We start from the raw sequence: 18,369 nt of genomic DNA on the forward strand, positions 1-18,369 counted from the left end.
CCCATATCTTACACTGCACCTCACTTGATGAGGGAAGGAGGGCACAAGAAGTTAAACACCATGAGGACACTAAAAAACACACAGCATTTTTCAAAGCAGAACAACATGTACCTCCCTCCGAAAGCCAAAGGCTTAAAAAGCCTTGGTCTACACACACTGTGGTGGTTTGGCCGTGGCCCAAGGCTAACAGAAGGGCTTTTTGGGGACAGCCATCCACCAAATCTGGCCATAACTGGATTGTTATTTGGCCAAGTCTGAGATTCAGAACTACTGTTTGTTGTCCATACGGAGTAAAGAGGAAGAAAATGTTCCTTTCTTCACTGTTTGCTCACATAGATAGGGCACAGGTAGACAGTAAGCCTGATAAGAGCACTTCACTCAACTACAGTCCTTGCCTTTGCATATGGACAGTTTAAGTGACTAAATGACAACATACAACAAGGAGAACATTTCTTCTTGTGTTTGCTCACTTCAATTTTATACCCCTAAATCAATAAGTGTTCACTGATGCGCAAAAATTTGTAACAAACTGCTAACTACCAGAACTTCAACCACATCTTTGTAACCTGTGAAGCAGCCACCTTGGAAAAAGTGGAGAAACTACCAAAATTCTGTGAAGCGTTTAAACAGACACTAAAATACATTTTGCCCACCCATTTTTCAAAAATAAAGAAACAAGAGGTCCAGCTGGAAACCAAAGGGGTTGTTACTGTAAATTCTACTGTTTCGCCTGTGATTTTATCAAGCCTGTGCAACAACATTCTTGAAGCAGTGAACTCTAAAGGTTCAAATAATATCTATCAGTTTACCCTGAGGTCCTGCATCCCGTAATCTTTCTTCTGTGTGATTTGGAAAAACTCTAGGGAGCAGATGTATGCTGCCAGCCTTGACAAGCTCAGTTTACCACCTACTCCAATCAGAAGTGCACAACCCCTAGGGAATTCTAGGAAATGAGTGATTTGGCACCTGATGACAGAACACCAATAAAGTAATGTAGACTTCAACAACATCCTTAGTCAAGTTTCTAAGTTTCTTTTTATTGCATCACACTTGCTTTTTTCCTTTTTTCCTTCTTTTTTTTTGTCTATTTTTGAGGTAATGTTCTCCTGACACTTAAAAGTACATTACCTTCATGGCAGCATTTTATTTCTATCCAATACTGGAGTAAGAGGAAAGAAAAGTTCTTTTCCTTCGTCAAATATTGAAGGTCTGCAGTAACCTCTACAGTGACCAGAACTGTCTGACTGCTTGTTCTTTACACTGAGTTACTTCAAAGCATCAACCCAAGATCCTGATGGGCCCTGACTGGACTCAGAACAGAGACCTAGTTAATTTGAAGGGAGGTTGGCTGGACCCTAGAAGCACATGAGAATTTCATGTCTGGCAGTTTGCACCAAAAAGGCTGAAGGACAAGAAATCACCTAATGAAAAATTTGCATCAAACTTCAATTTACTTTTGGAATATCTAGCCCAGACTATTTGAAGCATGTTTTTATTTGCTGATCATGGAATACTATAGGATGAATGAGGCCAGATAAGAATTTTCCCCCAAATCAGGCAAGATTTAATTTCTAAAATTTTTAAATGTGTGTATTGAGGTAATTCTTCCCCCCAAAAATTATATTTTAGACATTAAAAGAATTCTTTTGCAATTGATATTTTAATAATTCATAAAAGCATCTAAAAATATTCACAATTTTTTATTTTTTTAAAATCAGATACAGATTCTAAGGCATGAAAGTCTAATTCAGCAGATTAGAGCTTAGAGGCAGCAAGTTTATGCTTAATTTTTTTTCATGTATAAATAAAACAAGCCAAAAAGCATCCCCTTCATTCTCTGTGTCTCATGCCACTGAAAAAAGTAACCCCTGAAAAAACATTGATAAGAACCTCCTTAAATAAAAGGGATAATGCGTCTAATCTGGTTGCATCTAATAAAGAGGTAGAAACGTGTTCAACCAAAACATTACTGGAAGCCAATTCTCTTTGACTTCACCGTAGAACTTTATCAGCCTTATTCATGATTTCACAATGGATCCATAAAAAAACCCCCATAAAAGGTGCAGAAAAAATGTACAGGTTTAAATTTCACAATTGCTTCTCCAGGACTGCCAAATTGTACGGCTAAGACACCCTGTCACTTTATTTGGCAAACAGATACTACTCTCGGTTGCTAGACTTCAGAGAGAAGATAATGGCCTACCACCATTTTCAAGCAAAACTAGTGATACCTGAGAAGGCTTCTGTCTGCAGTTCTGATGATTATCACATCAACCTCTAAATCAGCCTAACAAAATCTACAGTCCCTATGAAAGATCCATATGATTATCTTTGTAATTTAAGCGTTTCTTTAATCCTCTTGGAGAGAAACTTCTACAATAGACTGCTTAGTCAAGAGTGTCTTCTCTTACATAGCTCCTGCCTGATTATGTGCAAAGTGAAAAATGATGACACTGAAATCCTAGTCCAACTCAATGAGAAGAAAAGTTTGTGTGTTAAACCGTTTGACACTGCAAATAATAGAAACTGCTTTAACAAAACTAATCTCTGCCAGCATGGGCCTCTGTCTCTTTCTGGAAATGACTGATATTACACATGATTAGAATGACTGCATATGTTCAAGAAAGATTACAAATAATGACAAGGAGCAACAATGAACTCTGTGCCTCACTTATTCAGTAAAATCTTCACTTTGTCTACTGAAAACTGGCTGATTTTTTTCCATGAAGGAAAACAAAGCAAATGCAGTTAATCAGATTTCAGAAACAGAAGTTGAGATTTGGGGCCATAATGGGTACTAAGATATATCCTGACATAAGAAAAACAAATTACATTAAACTGAGATAAGGTCAACTTACCTATGAAAAAAAGCTACAGATAAATAAAATAAATCTATGATGACACTTAGAAGTCTTGCTTGGTTTAAATTTAAAAAAATACAAGGCTGGGCAGCAAAGCAACTTCAAGTCTGCCATGCAGGGGCATAATTTAGTATATGTTTAAGGTATTACTTGTCCTTGTTTTGAATTAATCTCATTTTAAAAGCATTTTCCCTTTCTTGGAAACAAAAGGTAAATATTGGTTTTCTTATAAAGGTCTGTTACATCATTAACTACTTAAAAGACAAGGTAGACTTAGTCTACAGCTTTATAGACTGTCTTTCCAACCTCAGAAAATAAGTGGTGTAAATTTCTATAGCGTGCAAAAAAGGGTGAACGCCTGTTTAAATAAACAAAATGGAGGTTAGTTTTAACATTGAGCCACAATCTACTCTTCTATAACATCATCAATAAAGTGTATTTATCAGCACTATTGCTGCATAGTGCCCTGCATAAGCCTTCCAGTAAGAGCATTATGAGTCTGCACTGCAACAACTTCTGAATAGTAAAAAGCAACTTCATGCAAACATTGGTAGCATCATGATGAATTACTTGCTCCCTTTTATAGATGATATTCTGTTTACACATGCTGCATGGCACCCTCAAATAAGACTAGGTGCATAGAGGCATGCAGTTTATTGTAGCTTGAGGAGTTCCCAGGAAGCATATTACTCAGCAGTTCAGGTGCTTTCACTGGCTCGCAATGAGGGTCTGCTCTGCATTTGAAAAATGGCAATAGACGAGCCAAGGCTGCAGCTACACTTGGTCTTCCACATTCTATTACATAGTTAGAGAGAAAAATAATGGTTAAAAAACTCTCCAAAAAAGAGCACATGAAAAATGTTCTCAAGAAAAAACATTACAATAATGTAGTGATTGATGTACCCACACACTCTGCACTGAAAGACTAGAAGTAGGTGCAAGTAAGGGCTCAAAGCATTTGCACAGTACATCCAAACAGGCAGGCTCCAAACAAACTACTAGCAAAGCTGTTTATATCTGTAACTGTTTATGTTTAAACTACTTAAAACTAACGAGCAATAATTTCTTTGTGATACGAAGTCATTGCTTAACCTAGATTCAAATTGACCATATTATAACCATATTCAAACTGACCTTTCCTCATTTTTCTCTTTAATCTCTGCTCTGGTGTATGGCTACTGGTTTCAGCCCCTGCTTCATGAAAAGGATTGTCAAGCACTGCAACAGTCTGCCCAGGAATGTGGCTGAGTTACCAGTGCTGGAGGTATTTAAAAGATGTGTAGATGTGGCACTTAGGGACATGGATTAGTAGTGGATGCGGCAGTGCTGGGCTAATGGTTGGAGTCGTTGATCTTAAAGGTCTTTTCCAACCTAAATGATTCTGTGATACTATGATTATCGATTCAGAGCTTCTTCAGTCTCTGTTTTGTCCCACCTAGTCTTCAGAAAGTTGTTCTTCCCTCTGAAACGTTGACCTTCTCTTCTCAAAAAAAAAAAGTATATCAAACTTCGCAAACCATTGCTCTATTTCTCTTAAATACCTTTTCTTTCTCACCTTTCTACACATCTCATCTACCTGACCATAGTCACCTTAGGGCAGGGTCTATCTTGTACTTTGTACAAAAGGCATCTGTTCTCCATTAGTCCACAATCCAATGTATGTCATTAGATAATAAAGAGCAACAATAATAGAGTGTTGTTAGGCAGATCAACAGATTGATTAGACTTGTGAGCCATTGGAGAGACCTCTCATACTAAAGATATAGTGGAACTTCATGGCAGTTGGTGGGAAGTTTTGAACTACCACCTATATAGATATATGACTGCTTTTACTACAGCTGGAGTAGTCTTGATTACTGGTGGAGGCTTGTTGATGGAGGTTGAAGCAAACTATATTGCTATAGATGATAACCGGGGAATGATTCACAGAATTACAGAATATTCTGAGTTGGAACGGACCCCATGAGGAACATCAAGTCTGACTCTGAAGTGAATGGCCTATACAAGGACTGAACCCCAAACCTCGGCATTATTTGCACCAGGCTCTAACCAACTGAGCTAGTCTTAGAGTCAATAAGAAAGGAAGTTGAAGCACATACTGTAAAATGTCTCTGGAAATAAAAAGGGGAAAAGAGATGAAGATTCTCCAGCATCAGACAGCAAATAAGAGTCAACAAAGTGTTAAATAACAATACAACCTGGTGAACATAAATCTGCTTGTGTATCACAGAAAAGACTTACATTCTAGTTTCATCCTTGATGCAGTTCCACAGCAGTTGCATGTCTGGCTATGAGCCCCAAGGACACATCTGCCAGGTGAAGGACCACGAGACTGCAATTGCTAAGAAATTCAGGGGACTCTCAATACCATAATAAATATGGTGTGTCTCTTTCTGTTTAGCTACAGGAAAAGCAAGATTTTGAATCTGTACTAAATTTCAAACACTGCATTTTCTCCTATTCCCTTTCCTCTCCTACCTATTGTAGTGAAAAACTAAATAGTAATTATTTCATGTATTAAATACAGGATTGCTATAATATGACACTTCAAAACATACCTGGAGCCTAGGTTTGATAGTGAAGCTGCCAGCAGTTGGATTCATATGAGCAACATATTGACAACTATGAATTTCTTTAATAGTTAGCTTCTGCCTATCATACCTGAGAAAGAAAATAATTAATATTAGTGACAAAACACTGAAACGCTGTACAATTCCAGGCTTAAACTCAGTTCAAGAATAATTTCTGTACTGTGAGAAATCTGAGATACAAATAGCCATGGAAGTATCAAAATAGGATTGACATTTTAAAATTAAGAATAATCCCAAAAATTTCTATCACATAATATTTTGTTCAAAATTTATGTTGCAATTAAGATACTACTTTCTCACAAAACATTCTGATGATAAAGATTTTTTTTTTTAAATAAAACTGGCTCCAAACACACTTGGATGAGTCAAAGGAAGTACAAATCAGTTTGAGAATGCACACAATCATCGCAGACAAAGTTTACAGATCTCATTAATTAAAAAACCATCAGAGATCATCATAGAGTATGAGGTGGTATGCTCCTTTATTTGCAGAATCATCCAATAGATACTGTTTCTGGCTCTTCAGATGACACAGCTCCAGGTGAATTAAAAGGAGGTCACTCAAAAAGTAAAATTAAAAAAAAAAAGGCTTTGAATTGCTGGCAATTTGTGTTCCCATTGTCTAAATATGAAGAGTCTTGTTTCTTTAGAAGTTGGTATACATCTGAACTAGGTCAAGCAGGTAAAAAAACACTGTAAAAGGAAAGTCGTAAATAGCCATTCCCTGCTTAAATCAACAAATTCTTCCTAGAACTTCATAGTATAATGCATTCTCTTTCCTCCCATCCAACAAATTTTACTCTATTTTAGAATTCTCAAATGGTTAAGTTCATTTTCCTGAATGGTATGGTCAGCTTTTTTTCCTAATTTGATTTGTTCTCTAAAATTGAGTTTTTTAATTTTTGGTTTGGTTTTGTTTCAAAAGAATTTAAAACAATTCAAAAGAAAGAAGCATCATATCTTTTAAGCAGTAGGAATTTTGAGATCTGACTCTGAAATCTTTGCGAGAAAACCAAAGGTTTTTGAAGTTTTTTTTTGTTTGAGACTTCAAAAAAATGCTCAAATAGCATCTAGCTCTGGGAATAAAACAGAAGAGCATTGAGACATTAGCTTTGCATGTCTCTGAATTAGACCAGATTGATTTCTCCAAGCTAAAGTTGTTTCAGATTTGAGCAGTCACTTCCTTTTTTTTTTGTCTTTATGTCTTGTGCCTTAACAAGATATTCAGCTGACACCTGGTGTCATTCCTTCATGGGATGAAGTATGATCTACAGAAAAGCTTATATAATTCATTTGCACTAAAAGATGCAAGAACAGTACAGATGTTATTGCCTCATTTTGTCACAACTACAGTCAGATCACAGTGTACCTGCCAGTGAAAAAAAGAACATTCCATGAAACAGAAGTTTTAAGGGTGTGGATAAAACCCTTGAATACATGGTGAAGAAGCAGAGAACTGAGTACTCAGAGAACTCAACACTCAGCCTCCTAATGGAGTGGAATGCCTGCCTATTTGTCTGTGCACCTCCTTTTGACAATACACAGAAAGACAGCTATGTGTATTTAACTCGCTTTTTTAATGTCTGAAGACTTCTTTACTTACCAGATCATTCACCAAATTGTATCTTTGTTAGTCACGTATTTTCTTCATGTTACATAAAAATGGTGTACTTGTAAATAAACAAGAATCTAATATGTATTTATGACAGCAATGAATTATTTACAGAAAATATTGGTCCCTCTGTAACAGAATGAAATAAAATACTAATAAGTTGATTTTAAACTTAAAACTTTATTTTTACACAGATCTGGTGAAAGGACGCTAATATATTTTAAATACTAAAAAATTGTCATCTGGAAACTAAGAAGGGAATAACCTTATTTGCCCAAATCATCTTAATTATACTTCAATGGCCAGCTTCTGTGTTTTTCTTCTCATGGCAGAGAAAAGTCCATTCATTTGGACCAGGGCAGAGAAAGTCCATTCATTTGGACCAGTATCATTAAGTTTTTATGGATTTTGTCTCTTGCCTTTACACGGTGAACAAAAGATAGAGGTTGGTATAGGCTAAATATCTGGCAAACTGGAATTCAGTGAGTCAATTTCTGTATCTCAGATATCCCTGTTCTCAATGGGTCAATCAATGAAGTCAACATCCAGCAGTTCCATCAAGAGCAGCTGAAAGATACTTTCCTTCCACTCTCCATAGTCCCTTTACTTTCTGCTTCTCTGTTCTAAAACTGTTTATAACCTCCAGGGAGCATATGTTTTCTCTTTAATCAATTCATCGTGAAGCTTTCCGTTTCTGTGTGGCTTAGGGATTATATCATGGACCACAACACAAAAATTATAACAGTAAGTAAGAAGTAAATGCTCACCAGTGTCCATAACCTATTGTGGTGGTTTGGGCTAGGCCTTCCTTGGTGACCAGTTTGTAACCAAGGAAGGGTCCAGATTTACCCAGTATTCCCTACGATTTTTACGTAAACCAGATTATAAGAAGAAAGGAGGAGAGGCCTTCGCCCTCTTTCCTTCCGGCGGCTTGGAGGTGCAGGTTCCCTGCTGTTGAGTCTGTCGTGTTGGGGAGCGAGGCCTGGTAAGGCCTTGTCGACCTTGGGAGGTGGAGGTTGCCGGCGATCGTACCGGAGCGACTCTCGGTTGTCCCAAGGAGAGTGGTGGGATATTTTCTTTGCTAACTCTTAGTTACTAGATCTCGGGCTACTGATTGGCAGATATATATATATACACATATATTTTATTTTGGTTTTGTTCCCTTTCCCTTCCCCCTTCCCCTTCCCTTGTGAAATTCTATATATTTTAAATTGTATATATATTTCAATTGTAACATAAGTGTAAATATATTTTTATATATCACTTTAGCTGTCTCTCTTGTTTCGGGTTTTCTTAGTTGGTTGTTTTTTCTCCCTCTTCTCCCTGAGGTTTGGGGGGGGGGGGACTTCTGGTGGTAAGGTTTGGAGACTTGGCAGGGAGCCAGCTTCAAAACATATCACCTATACACTGCTGAATCAGTGCAGGAGATCGAACTGTTCCATATCTATCCACTTCAGCCATATTAAAATCATAAACAAAATAGATAAGTTTCTCATTTCTTACTGGATGATAGTAGGATCAGCTTTTTCTCCAGCTTTTTTCCAAACAACTCTGAAATCTAACACGACATGCATAAAAATTATTACCATATGAAGCAATACTGAAACTAAACAAAATCAAGAATTCCAAATCATGCTGGCTAAAATTTGTGAAACATTTCATCACCTACAAGTGGTGTCTATAACCACTGAGATCCTTGGTAATCAGTGAAACTCAGAGATTGTCTTCAAGAAAGCATCACCATGGGTTCTGAATTCCAGAAGAGTATTGTTGATTTAGCTGATTGACTACTTTGCAGCTTTTGAAAATGTCATTGCATATCCATCTGCATCCTCTGAAACTGAAATGCTTTGAATGTGAAATCCCTTGGTATCCTGACACTCAGAGAGTTCATCAGTGAGTAGATTATTTTCTCCTCCTTGGAAGGATTAAACAAGGATTAAACTTTGCCAAAATATGTAAAGTGTAAAAATATGAATTAAAAATCTCATTTGATCAGGACATTTAATCAGGAATCTGGTGTGGTATCTCCTGTACTAAGGAAAATTAAGCTGATTGTATTAAATTTCAGCCTATTACTCCAAATGAGTTACTTACATGATGCTGAATGCAGACCATCAGGTTACAAACTTATTACAACACTCAACAAATTAATTTAAAGACCCTTACATATTCATCAGAACTGTAAAATCTTGAGACAAATTTTGAGTTCATAAAGTTTTTATCAATTGCATTGCTTCCTTTAGATGTGTAAGGGAAAGAATAACTACAGAAAGCTGTTAAGTCATCTTGAGAACACAGAAGCAAACAACTTTTATTAAGCATTAGTATATTACTCATCTTCAGTATGAGGCGTTCCTCAACTTTTGCCACTTTCCACAGATACATATGAAGGGATTCATCATCCATGAAAGTTTGATTTCCAATTGCTCTCTTTCTATTTTGTACATGGAAAAAAGCACCTGCAGAAATCACTAGCAATTTATTAAAGCAAGACTGGAAAACTAACACTCTTCCTTCCGAGGTCATATATTTTTGTAGTTTAAATGACCACATAAATGTTTTTTCAAAATAAAACCACTGTAATTGGTGGACTTCAAGGAAAACTTTTCAGCATGTCCCAGTGACTGGGCTCTCATCTTCAGTGAGCACGCTAAATTCCAAGGTTTTGTCTGTCTCATTCAGAGCTGGGATTTGAAGCAAAGGGGGTTATGAATAATTTAGGGAGTACAGTGGTTCAAATCCTTACAGCACAGGAGAGATTTTCATGCAGACTCAATACTGCTTGGCAAGAGAAAAAAGATTTCTCAAAAGTTCTGTGCATCTAACCCAGATTTTTTATTTTGTCTAGTCAATAATATCATGAATTTGGGATACACCTGATATCGATTTTGAGATGATCAAAGCCACATTTTTTAAGACTTTAATATTTTTCAATAAGAAAGGAGTGTGAGGAAGAAAAAGAAAAAAAGGATTAACAGTTCCATGTATAATAAGTAGAATAGGATAAAACAGACATTTCTTTTTTTTCCATTGTATTGGGCTGTATGTTAAATACTTTGGGTTAGGAAAAAAAAAAAAAGAAAAAAAAGAAAAAGAGCACAATATAAGTGTATGGTTTTGAACTTGTCTTGTTTCTTTAAAAACTGGGCAACATGGTCACCAGATCTTGTAGGAAATGGAAACTGCACATGCACAGGGACAGCTGAAGGCTGTATGTCACAGCACTGCCACAGTTCTGACTTGCAGCAGACATTTTGGTTTCTTAGGCAAAGCAGTATAAACAAATACATAACTGCAAGCAGTTTCCATTAGGACTACAGAAGTATTGAGTTGTCATCTTAGATTTTTCAGTGAAATTAATCATCTGCAAACCTCAACAGTGATTTTGACTGGCCAATTCAACCAAGGTAAAAAATGCATCCAAGGACACTTCTGTCTAGTCACAGTCACCTTAAAGCATGGTCACTGACTGGAGGAGTAAAGTAAGTAGATAAAGAAAGAAAGTGTGATGGAGGACAGGACAGAAATGGAGAACCTCAACATATCTGCAACTGGATGATCATAAATTTTGGGGGGAAAAGGTCATGACTGCACTTACCCTGCCTTTCTACCACAGAAGAGAAAAAACTTTTTGCAGAAACTATTTGCATATGGTAGGTTTAAAGTCTCTTAATTCCCTTAAAATCTTAGGTAAAAGACAATTTTGTTCTTTTAGCTTGGTATATACCTGTACTTTTAAGCCCCAAATTAGGAATTCACATTTTTGATCCTTAACCTTATCTAAATTTTATATAGTGTCCACAATTACAATCTATAAACATTTACACATTTTTGTTCTCTGTGGCAGTGTTCCAGACTTTAGTATTATTGAAGACCCCAGACCTAATGTACTAATATTAGTTTGCATCAGAACGTTCCTCCATCAAGTAACATTTTGAAATTTTCTGCTGTTCTAGAGGCAGAGCGGGTGAGTCATATGCCTTCGGGAAATGCTAAATAAAACCCTACGCTACATGCTAATCTCACCCACTCTAGCAGACACCTCAAAAAAATTTATGTGGATACAGATAAGATGGGAACTGACAGAAAAGACTGTACATTAAAAGTGATATGACCTGCAAGAAAAATCTTTTAACCTCTAAACTATGGAAAGAACATGGCAATGTAGCGAATAACTGCACTTCAAGTTCAGCTCTTAATCTCTTATTTATGAACTGAGACTTAATTTAAAGTGCTCATTTGTGTAATTTGCTGTGAATGACTCTTTCTACTAAAAAAATTCCCAATTCCCAATTTGACTGTTCCAAAGAATTGCTTGGAGTGATAGCCTAAGACATATGGAGGCATTTCGGTGTATCACTTGAATGCATTTTACAGGAAGGAGCATTTGTACACACAAACATAAAAATAACATAAGAGGCAGTCATTTTGAGCCATACATGAGAGTACAAAATTGTTCCATCACAGCTCACAGAAAAAAATGTGGTAAACACAACGGAAAGCGAACACAATATACCTGTTTCTGGATTGTCATGCAGTTCTTCACCCACTGTGATTAGTGGAGGGATTTGCTAGCAGAGCATTTAACAAGAGGGGCTTGGCTGAAGAGCAGCAGACAGAAGGAAGAGCTGCAGACAACCAGATGAGTCCACTTCTTTGTTCGTGTCTTGAATTTTCTTAGAAGGAACAGGTGGAAGTTTTACAACACTGACTTAAAATATGAAGGAATACTACTAACATTTCAAAGCAAATCCTTAAAGGTTCATAAATTGGTTTATGTCACAAGACAGTTGATAGGTGTGATACACTTGCAGAGTAAGGCCCTGTGATGCTGACTTCACATCTTTGGTTTATTTAAGAAGTTTCTTGCAAGAAGAATACACAACATTTGGTGCCCAGGACCTCCTTTTATCAGCTTCTGTTTGCAATGGAAAGTATGCTTTTGTACTCTAGTGCCATGGTCATGGTTGCTACTGAAATGGAATCATTAGCTGAAAAAAACCTCTCTGATTAGAGGAATTTCTGAAAGCCTTTTAAGGCTGCTTCCCCATTAAAGGAGCTATGACAGTTTACAACAGCTCATGATCTCACTCTTACGCACAGCAGATTCCTTTTCTCCTAATCTCTCCTTCATTTTGAGGGGCAAAAGAGTGATTAGGTTTTATTAATGCAGGTTTCTATGTTAATGTGAATTTGGAAACACTTAGAAGAATAAACTAAGGTACAGGGTAGACTGAAAATGGTCTTTGCTTATCTGATCTGAATACAGAAGAAATTAACACAAGACTTGAAAGAAAAAACAGGGTAAACACTTATACAATTAAAATTTTTGGATTTATACATATTTTTTAAGCCTGGTGAAAATTTGATCTATTAGTAGCAATGTAGGTTGGCTAAAAATTAGACGATTGAAAAATCAGTTAAATTACACATCAAGCAAACACAAATGTTTCTAAAGATTTTATCTGAAGACTTCTAAAATTTTGGAAAGTTTATAAAAGTGAAAAATTGTTTTCAGAATATTCTCCCAGACATATGAGAGGACAAACCAGTGTGTTAACTTATTTCTCTAGTGCTTTTAATGCTATGAAAAGCTGTACAGTGAAGAGGGTACATAATTTTTTCTGTATAGTTGTATCAGTTCAAGTTACTGGAAGGGTTAAAAATAAAAAGGAAGGCAAAGAGTGCATATCCACTGACAGCTGGGCTCTCCCTTGATTATTCTGTCCAGGAAGAGCAAAAGAGACACAGAGCTTTCATAAGCCTATTTTGCTTTGACTGTTTGACTCCTCTTGTTCCAAAATCTACCAACATACAGCCTCCTCCACTGGTGCATTCTATTAACATTTACTTTGATCTGCATCCATCTCACCTATGGAGACTCCAAAGGTCACCAGTCAGGGATTGACTCTCCTTGGGTGTTGTATGGTGCCTAGCAAAGCAAGCCCAGCTCCTGACTGTCCTTTTTGGTACATCTACAGGCACCATGCAGAGGCACCCAGGCTAAACAAAGCTGGGTCAAGGCTTCTTGTGAACATAGGCATAGCCAAATTTTCTCTGGTCCACAATGAGCAAGACACTTGTGGGAGCACAGTGTCATTTCCAGTTTGCTCCAAACAGTTTCATCCTCCTCCTTCCCTCTTGCCTGCCACATATTTCAAAGTTTTCCAGTTTTCAAAGCAATGAACTTGCCAATGCCCAGACAACAGCAGTAGCCAGTGGCTGTGATGAGACCATAATAACTGTGGAATGTTTTTTATCTTTGTTGTTGAGGGAAGATAAGTTGCTGGCACCTGCATGGAACTTACTCTGGAGCACTTCTGATGTCGTGGTGGTAGCTGAAAGGGATGTTGGTCTTCAGAGAGAGCACCAACTCTATTGCCTACAAACTCTGTTTTTCCTACTCCAGCACTTCCAACAAGCAAGACTGGTTTGCCTTTTGTTATGAGTAAATCAATACAGTATTGGAGATGTGCAGTCTCAGATGTGTGAACAAAGATTGCCTAAAATTGAAAAGGAAAAAAAAACCCATCAAACACACATCACAGTTTTGTTTTAAAAGCAAACAGTAAATTCTGTTTCTCTCTCTGGCTAGGACTGAATTCTAGAACGTGATGAAACAGAATACACCATTCTCTAATTCTCAAACACAATTACTACAAAAAATTGTTTTACTGGATTACTTTTACATAGTATTTCTACTTAAAGTTTTTTATTCAATTTCTTCTATGAGGAAGCTTTTGAAATCCGGTTGTAGCTGAAATGCATTGGTTCCATCTCAGCCTTTACAGAATGCCAGTCTCCCTATAACTGGTAGAGAAGCAAAGGCTGGTACAAGAAGTAGTTGGTTTAATTTCTCAATTATTTTAATTTAATGTTTGCCCTGGCTTTCACCATACATAGAATTGTTTGGGCAAATAGTTGGCAATAAATAGCTTTACCTACTGCGAGTGCCTAAAAGCTTCATTGGCTGATAAATCTTTCTTTTCCAAGCTCTGTATTTTCCTATCAAATATTAACCCTCAAAGAGAACTTGTTACAGAGGAGTTGATAATGGATAATGTCTTCTGATCATCAGCTCCATGGTTCTATGTCCATAGACTTCTAATCCCCATCAGGAAAATTCCTGTTCATCTAAGCATTAAAAAGACCTACAGGTTAATGCAATCAAAACACCATGAAACACCTGAGAACACACAGAACACAGAACACTTGTTCTGCATAACCTATGCAGAACACACTGACAAAAGAGCAAAAATAACCAAACCTCCAAATTGAAGCAATTACAACTAATAGCTCATGCTTCCTATATCTCCACTGATGGGTATATTTCATACTATCATAACTCCTACAATGTTTATTCCACAGAAATAACTCCAACTTTTTAAGTTGTTCAAGAGCATAGTGGAAAGGTGATAAAGTGATTTGCTTGCCCCAGATCTCATACACTTCTTAGTGTGAAGCTAATTTAGCTGGTAAAAAATTACCTGTGCATAAATCTGAAATAGAAAAATATTAAGATTTCAATATGTGGTGTACAGTTGCTGTGGACATTATTTTCAATGGTTAAATGGACTTGGAGCCTGAATTTTTCTGACTGTGGGAAAAAGTATAAACCAGTAAGAAGTTCAACATGATATGTCTTCAGGAGTGCTTAAAAAAACCAATAAAAGCATCACTTTATTGTTAATTCTCATCATTCAGCTAAAGGCATGTGGCTCAAATAACAGGGATTTATCCAAACACATGTAGTGAGCACTACTTTCAGGACATCTAAGTTGATGTCAGAAAGGGTGACAAGACTCTCAAACATTTCTGCATCTAGCAGTGTTCATTGCACGGTACCTGCAGGGGTGCATGTGGATACACATCAGGACTCAGGACCTTATGCACCCAGGGCAGGAACTTCCTCATCTCTGGACCAAGGTAATAATCAAACACTGTGCCCTGGGACAGAAACGTCACTGCTTTCATCTCCTTAAGCTACAAGCAGCTGAATTCAGCTTGGTGGTTTGAAAGCATTTATTGTTACACTACATTTTCCATGCCTAGTCGTTCATGTGAAGCACATATGAAAAACAGACTTACGAAAAAAATCTTATTTGTAAATAAGTATACATGTAGACTGTGATTAAATAACCAAGAATATCAAAGCAATATCATACTGTTCCTGTTTTTTAAGGGGCTAAAGACAGGTCACTTTGTGATGACATCCTGGATTGAGTTCAGGTGCCAAGGTGTTGGAGGTGGGTGGCTGCAGGGTGGCCTCTGTCAGGAGACGATGGGTCCCTGTGCTGGACATGGCTAGTTCCACCCAGCTCAAACACAACCCCTGCAGGACACTGCTGGTTACCTGAGAGAAAATGTATTCAAGAAGGCAGAAAGACCGAGAAACAGCAGAACACCAAAGTCACATGTGGAGGAGGAAGAGGAGAAGGAGGTCCATGCTGCTGGAATGATCACCCACACTGCAGCCCCTTGAGGACCCCATGCTGCAGCAGGTGAGTATGTCCTGAAGGACTGTAGCCCACAGAGAGCCTATGCCAGCACAAGGGCAAATTAAAGTGTGAGAAGTAAGGAGTGGCAAACAGAAACCCCAGTGCACAGACCATAATCCTGCATCCACCTGCGCCACTTAGAGTACGAGGAGTAAAAGAGTCAGCAGTAAAGTAGCGAGGCTGAGACTAGGGGAATAGGTTTTGGTTTAATGTTTGCCTTTTCTCTCATTACCTGAATGCATTTTAATTGGCAATAAAATAAATTAATTTTCCCCAAATCAAGTCTGTTTTGCCCATGAAAGCTACTGCTCAGCAATTTCACTGTCTTCATCTCGACCCACAAGCTTTTTCACCCTATTTCGTCCCTACCCTGCTGAGGAGGGAGAGAGAGCAAGTGGCTGAGGTGGTGTTTGGCTGTTCGTAAAAGCTAACTCTCCACACATCCAGCCTAAATATTTTATTTCCTAAAACTTCCAAATTTAGTTTAAATGTACATGTATGTACACATGCGAGATCACAGAGATGACTTACTTCAGACAAGACCTTCCTGAGTATGGCCACAGAACAGCAAGTCTCTGAAGACTGGTAGGAAAGCAGATATTAATATGACCAAAAAGATCTTCCCATTCTCCCAGAATATGTTGCTTCTGATTCATCAGCTTATGCAAGGTGCTCCTTTACCTATGGATGATGCATACATCAATTTTTTCCTTCACATGGGTTTCATCTACTTTAAATAGCAGTAAAGACATCTGTATTTTTTTAGTCTTTAACAGGCAAGTTTGACTAGATATTTCTCAAGAAACCAAGTAAGCAAAACACTGACAAGTAATTTTCAGAATTTTAGAACTTTCCTCCTCAAACTTTTGTAGCATTACAACAAAAAATCTCACTAAGGTGTATGTACTTTAATGCTTTGTTTATATCCACATTTCTCAGTATAAATCAGCTAAAAGCAGAGGAGGCAAAATCTCTCTCAGTGTCAATGGAAATAATCAGAAAATGATTCAGAGCAGGACCCTAAACCTAGGGTCCAAAATTTCTCTTGAAAAAGCCACACTCTGTTCCTTGGCTAAAGTTAGGTCATGTGGCTCGCCCCAACAGATACCTTGCTGAGTGACTGAGTAACCATAAACCATGTCACTAGAGTTAAGTTCCTAAGACAGGAAAGCTTAAGAGAATGGACTAAACTCCAATCACTTTCCTAAGGTTACAGTCAGATTTTAGATTCAGATTTCATTGTGTTACAGCATTTCAGACAGCCCACAAAACTGGTTTAGCTGTATAATTAATAAGAAGGGAATAAAGAGTCTAGATGCTATTGTTCTTAATCTGACTTATTTATATTTCCTAACACTAGCCTTCTCTAGTATAGTGATGCAAGGACTTCAGTTATGGAATCTTAAATATATTTTACTGAGAGGTTTTCCAAATACCAGTTTCAATAATCTTATGATTGACATCTTGAATTACACCAATTCATACTCTAGGAGGCACAATCACCCTTAAAGTGTATATACAGGCTACTTTAAGTCTTTTTGTTGTACCAAATAGGCAAGACATATCGTTAATTAGGTGCTAAAATATTACTTAGCAATAGTGAAAACCAAAGAAATCATGAGAATGAAAGAAAAGAATTGCATACTATCTCCAGAAAAATAAAGGAAGAAGAAAATGGGAAAACAGGTAGAGGAGAAGCCACTGTAATTGTTTCTCAGTTGCTCACCTTATTAACATCCATAACAGTGTTGAGTGACTCAGTCCACATAGGATCTTATTCTCTATTTAAAACTGACCTTTTTGGCCCCTCATGGGTAATATTGGCTCACTCTCTCAGAAGGGATGACAGATTCTATTTCAATAGAATCTTATCACTTCACTGCTTAAGTAACAACACGGCACTGCAATTAAAACTTCAGAAGACTTGATGCATCACTGAAACATGAAGCTTTTGTGGAGTCAAAACCATGCTTTTTCCTTTGCTTGTTTATTAGATAGCTATTCAATGAAACAAAAAAAAAATCAGTGAACACTTAATATAACAAAATGACTGCATTTTATGCAATAATGACCTATTTCTTAATTCCAGAAGGGTCTGTCATTAGTCTTAATGAGATGGGTGAGATATGGGAGGTTTCCTGGATCTGTGGAGAAAATAACTCACTCTTTAAGACAGCAGAATCAGCATTGTTCAGGCTAATGCCTTTCTGTCTACTAGCATCCTGTTCTGCCTTCCAGTCTTTCCAGAACCACCTGTGCTCTGCACCCACATTTCATTGCATCAAAACTCAGAAAAATGCAAGAATTCTCTCGCTAACACCTTCTCTGAATTCTGGCATTGTCCATTTTGGATGGAGAATGATGCCTCCAGGAATCGGTCCTAGCAAGAACACATGTGCTACTTGCCATCTTTCCCTTATCAGGTTTCATGGTGTATAAAGCCAAACAGTTGTCAGGACTTTTGAGTTAAGATCATTCCAAACAGCTATTTCTTTCATGTTCGCATACATGTGGAGCAGAACTTTTAGCACCAGAAGAGGAACAAGGTGCATGTTAGTGACACCATTTTGATGCAATAGGAATTTTTTACTTTTTCCTGAACCGGATTCCTGACTGCAAATCCCTGCACTCAGCCATTTATTCACCTTGATTTACTCTTGCCTCTGTGCTAATTTAGTCCCAAATTTCCATCAAGCCCAAGGATAAGAAAGGATATTCCCACTCTGAAATGGCTGTACTCTGTAGTCAATTCTAATAGAGAGTGTTAAATGGAGAAGAAAATCTATGCAGCTGCCAACAGTTAG

General features: G+C 37.4%; 1 protein-coding gene across 1 annotated transcript in view; it reads right to left on the reverse strand.

Moving 5' to 3' along the window:
- The window catches only part of DNAH11 (dynein axonemal heavy chain 11), a 93,097-nt gene that overhangs the window by 54,015 nt on the left and 20,713 nt on the right, over positions 1 to 18,369 (reverse strand). The window contains 6 exon segments of the mRNA XM_032688805.1: positions 810 to 966; positions 3,464 to 3,596; positions 3,599 to 3,629; positions 5,420 to 5,522; positions 17,968 to 18,012; positions 18,014 to 18,097. Coding sequence (XP_032544696.1) covers positions 810 to 966; positions 3,464 to 3,596; positions 3,599 to 3,629; positions 5,420 to 5,522; positions 17,968 to 18,012; positions 18,014 to 18,097 — 553 coding nt within the window.

The sequence above is a fragment of the Chiroxiphia lanceolata genome, chromosome 1, assembly GCF_009829145.1.
Source record: "Chiroxiphia lanceolata isolate bChiLan1 chromosome 1, bChiLan1.pri, whole genome shotgun sequence".
Taxonomy (NCBI): Eukaryota; Metazoa; Chordata; class Aves; order Passeriformes; family Pipridae; genus Chiroxiphia; species Chiroxiphia lanceolata.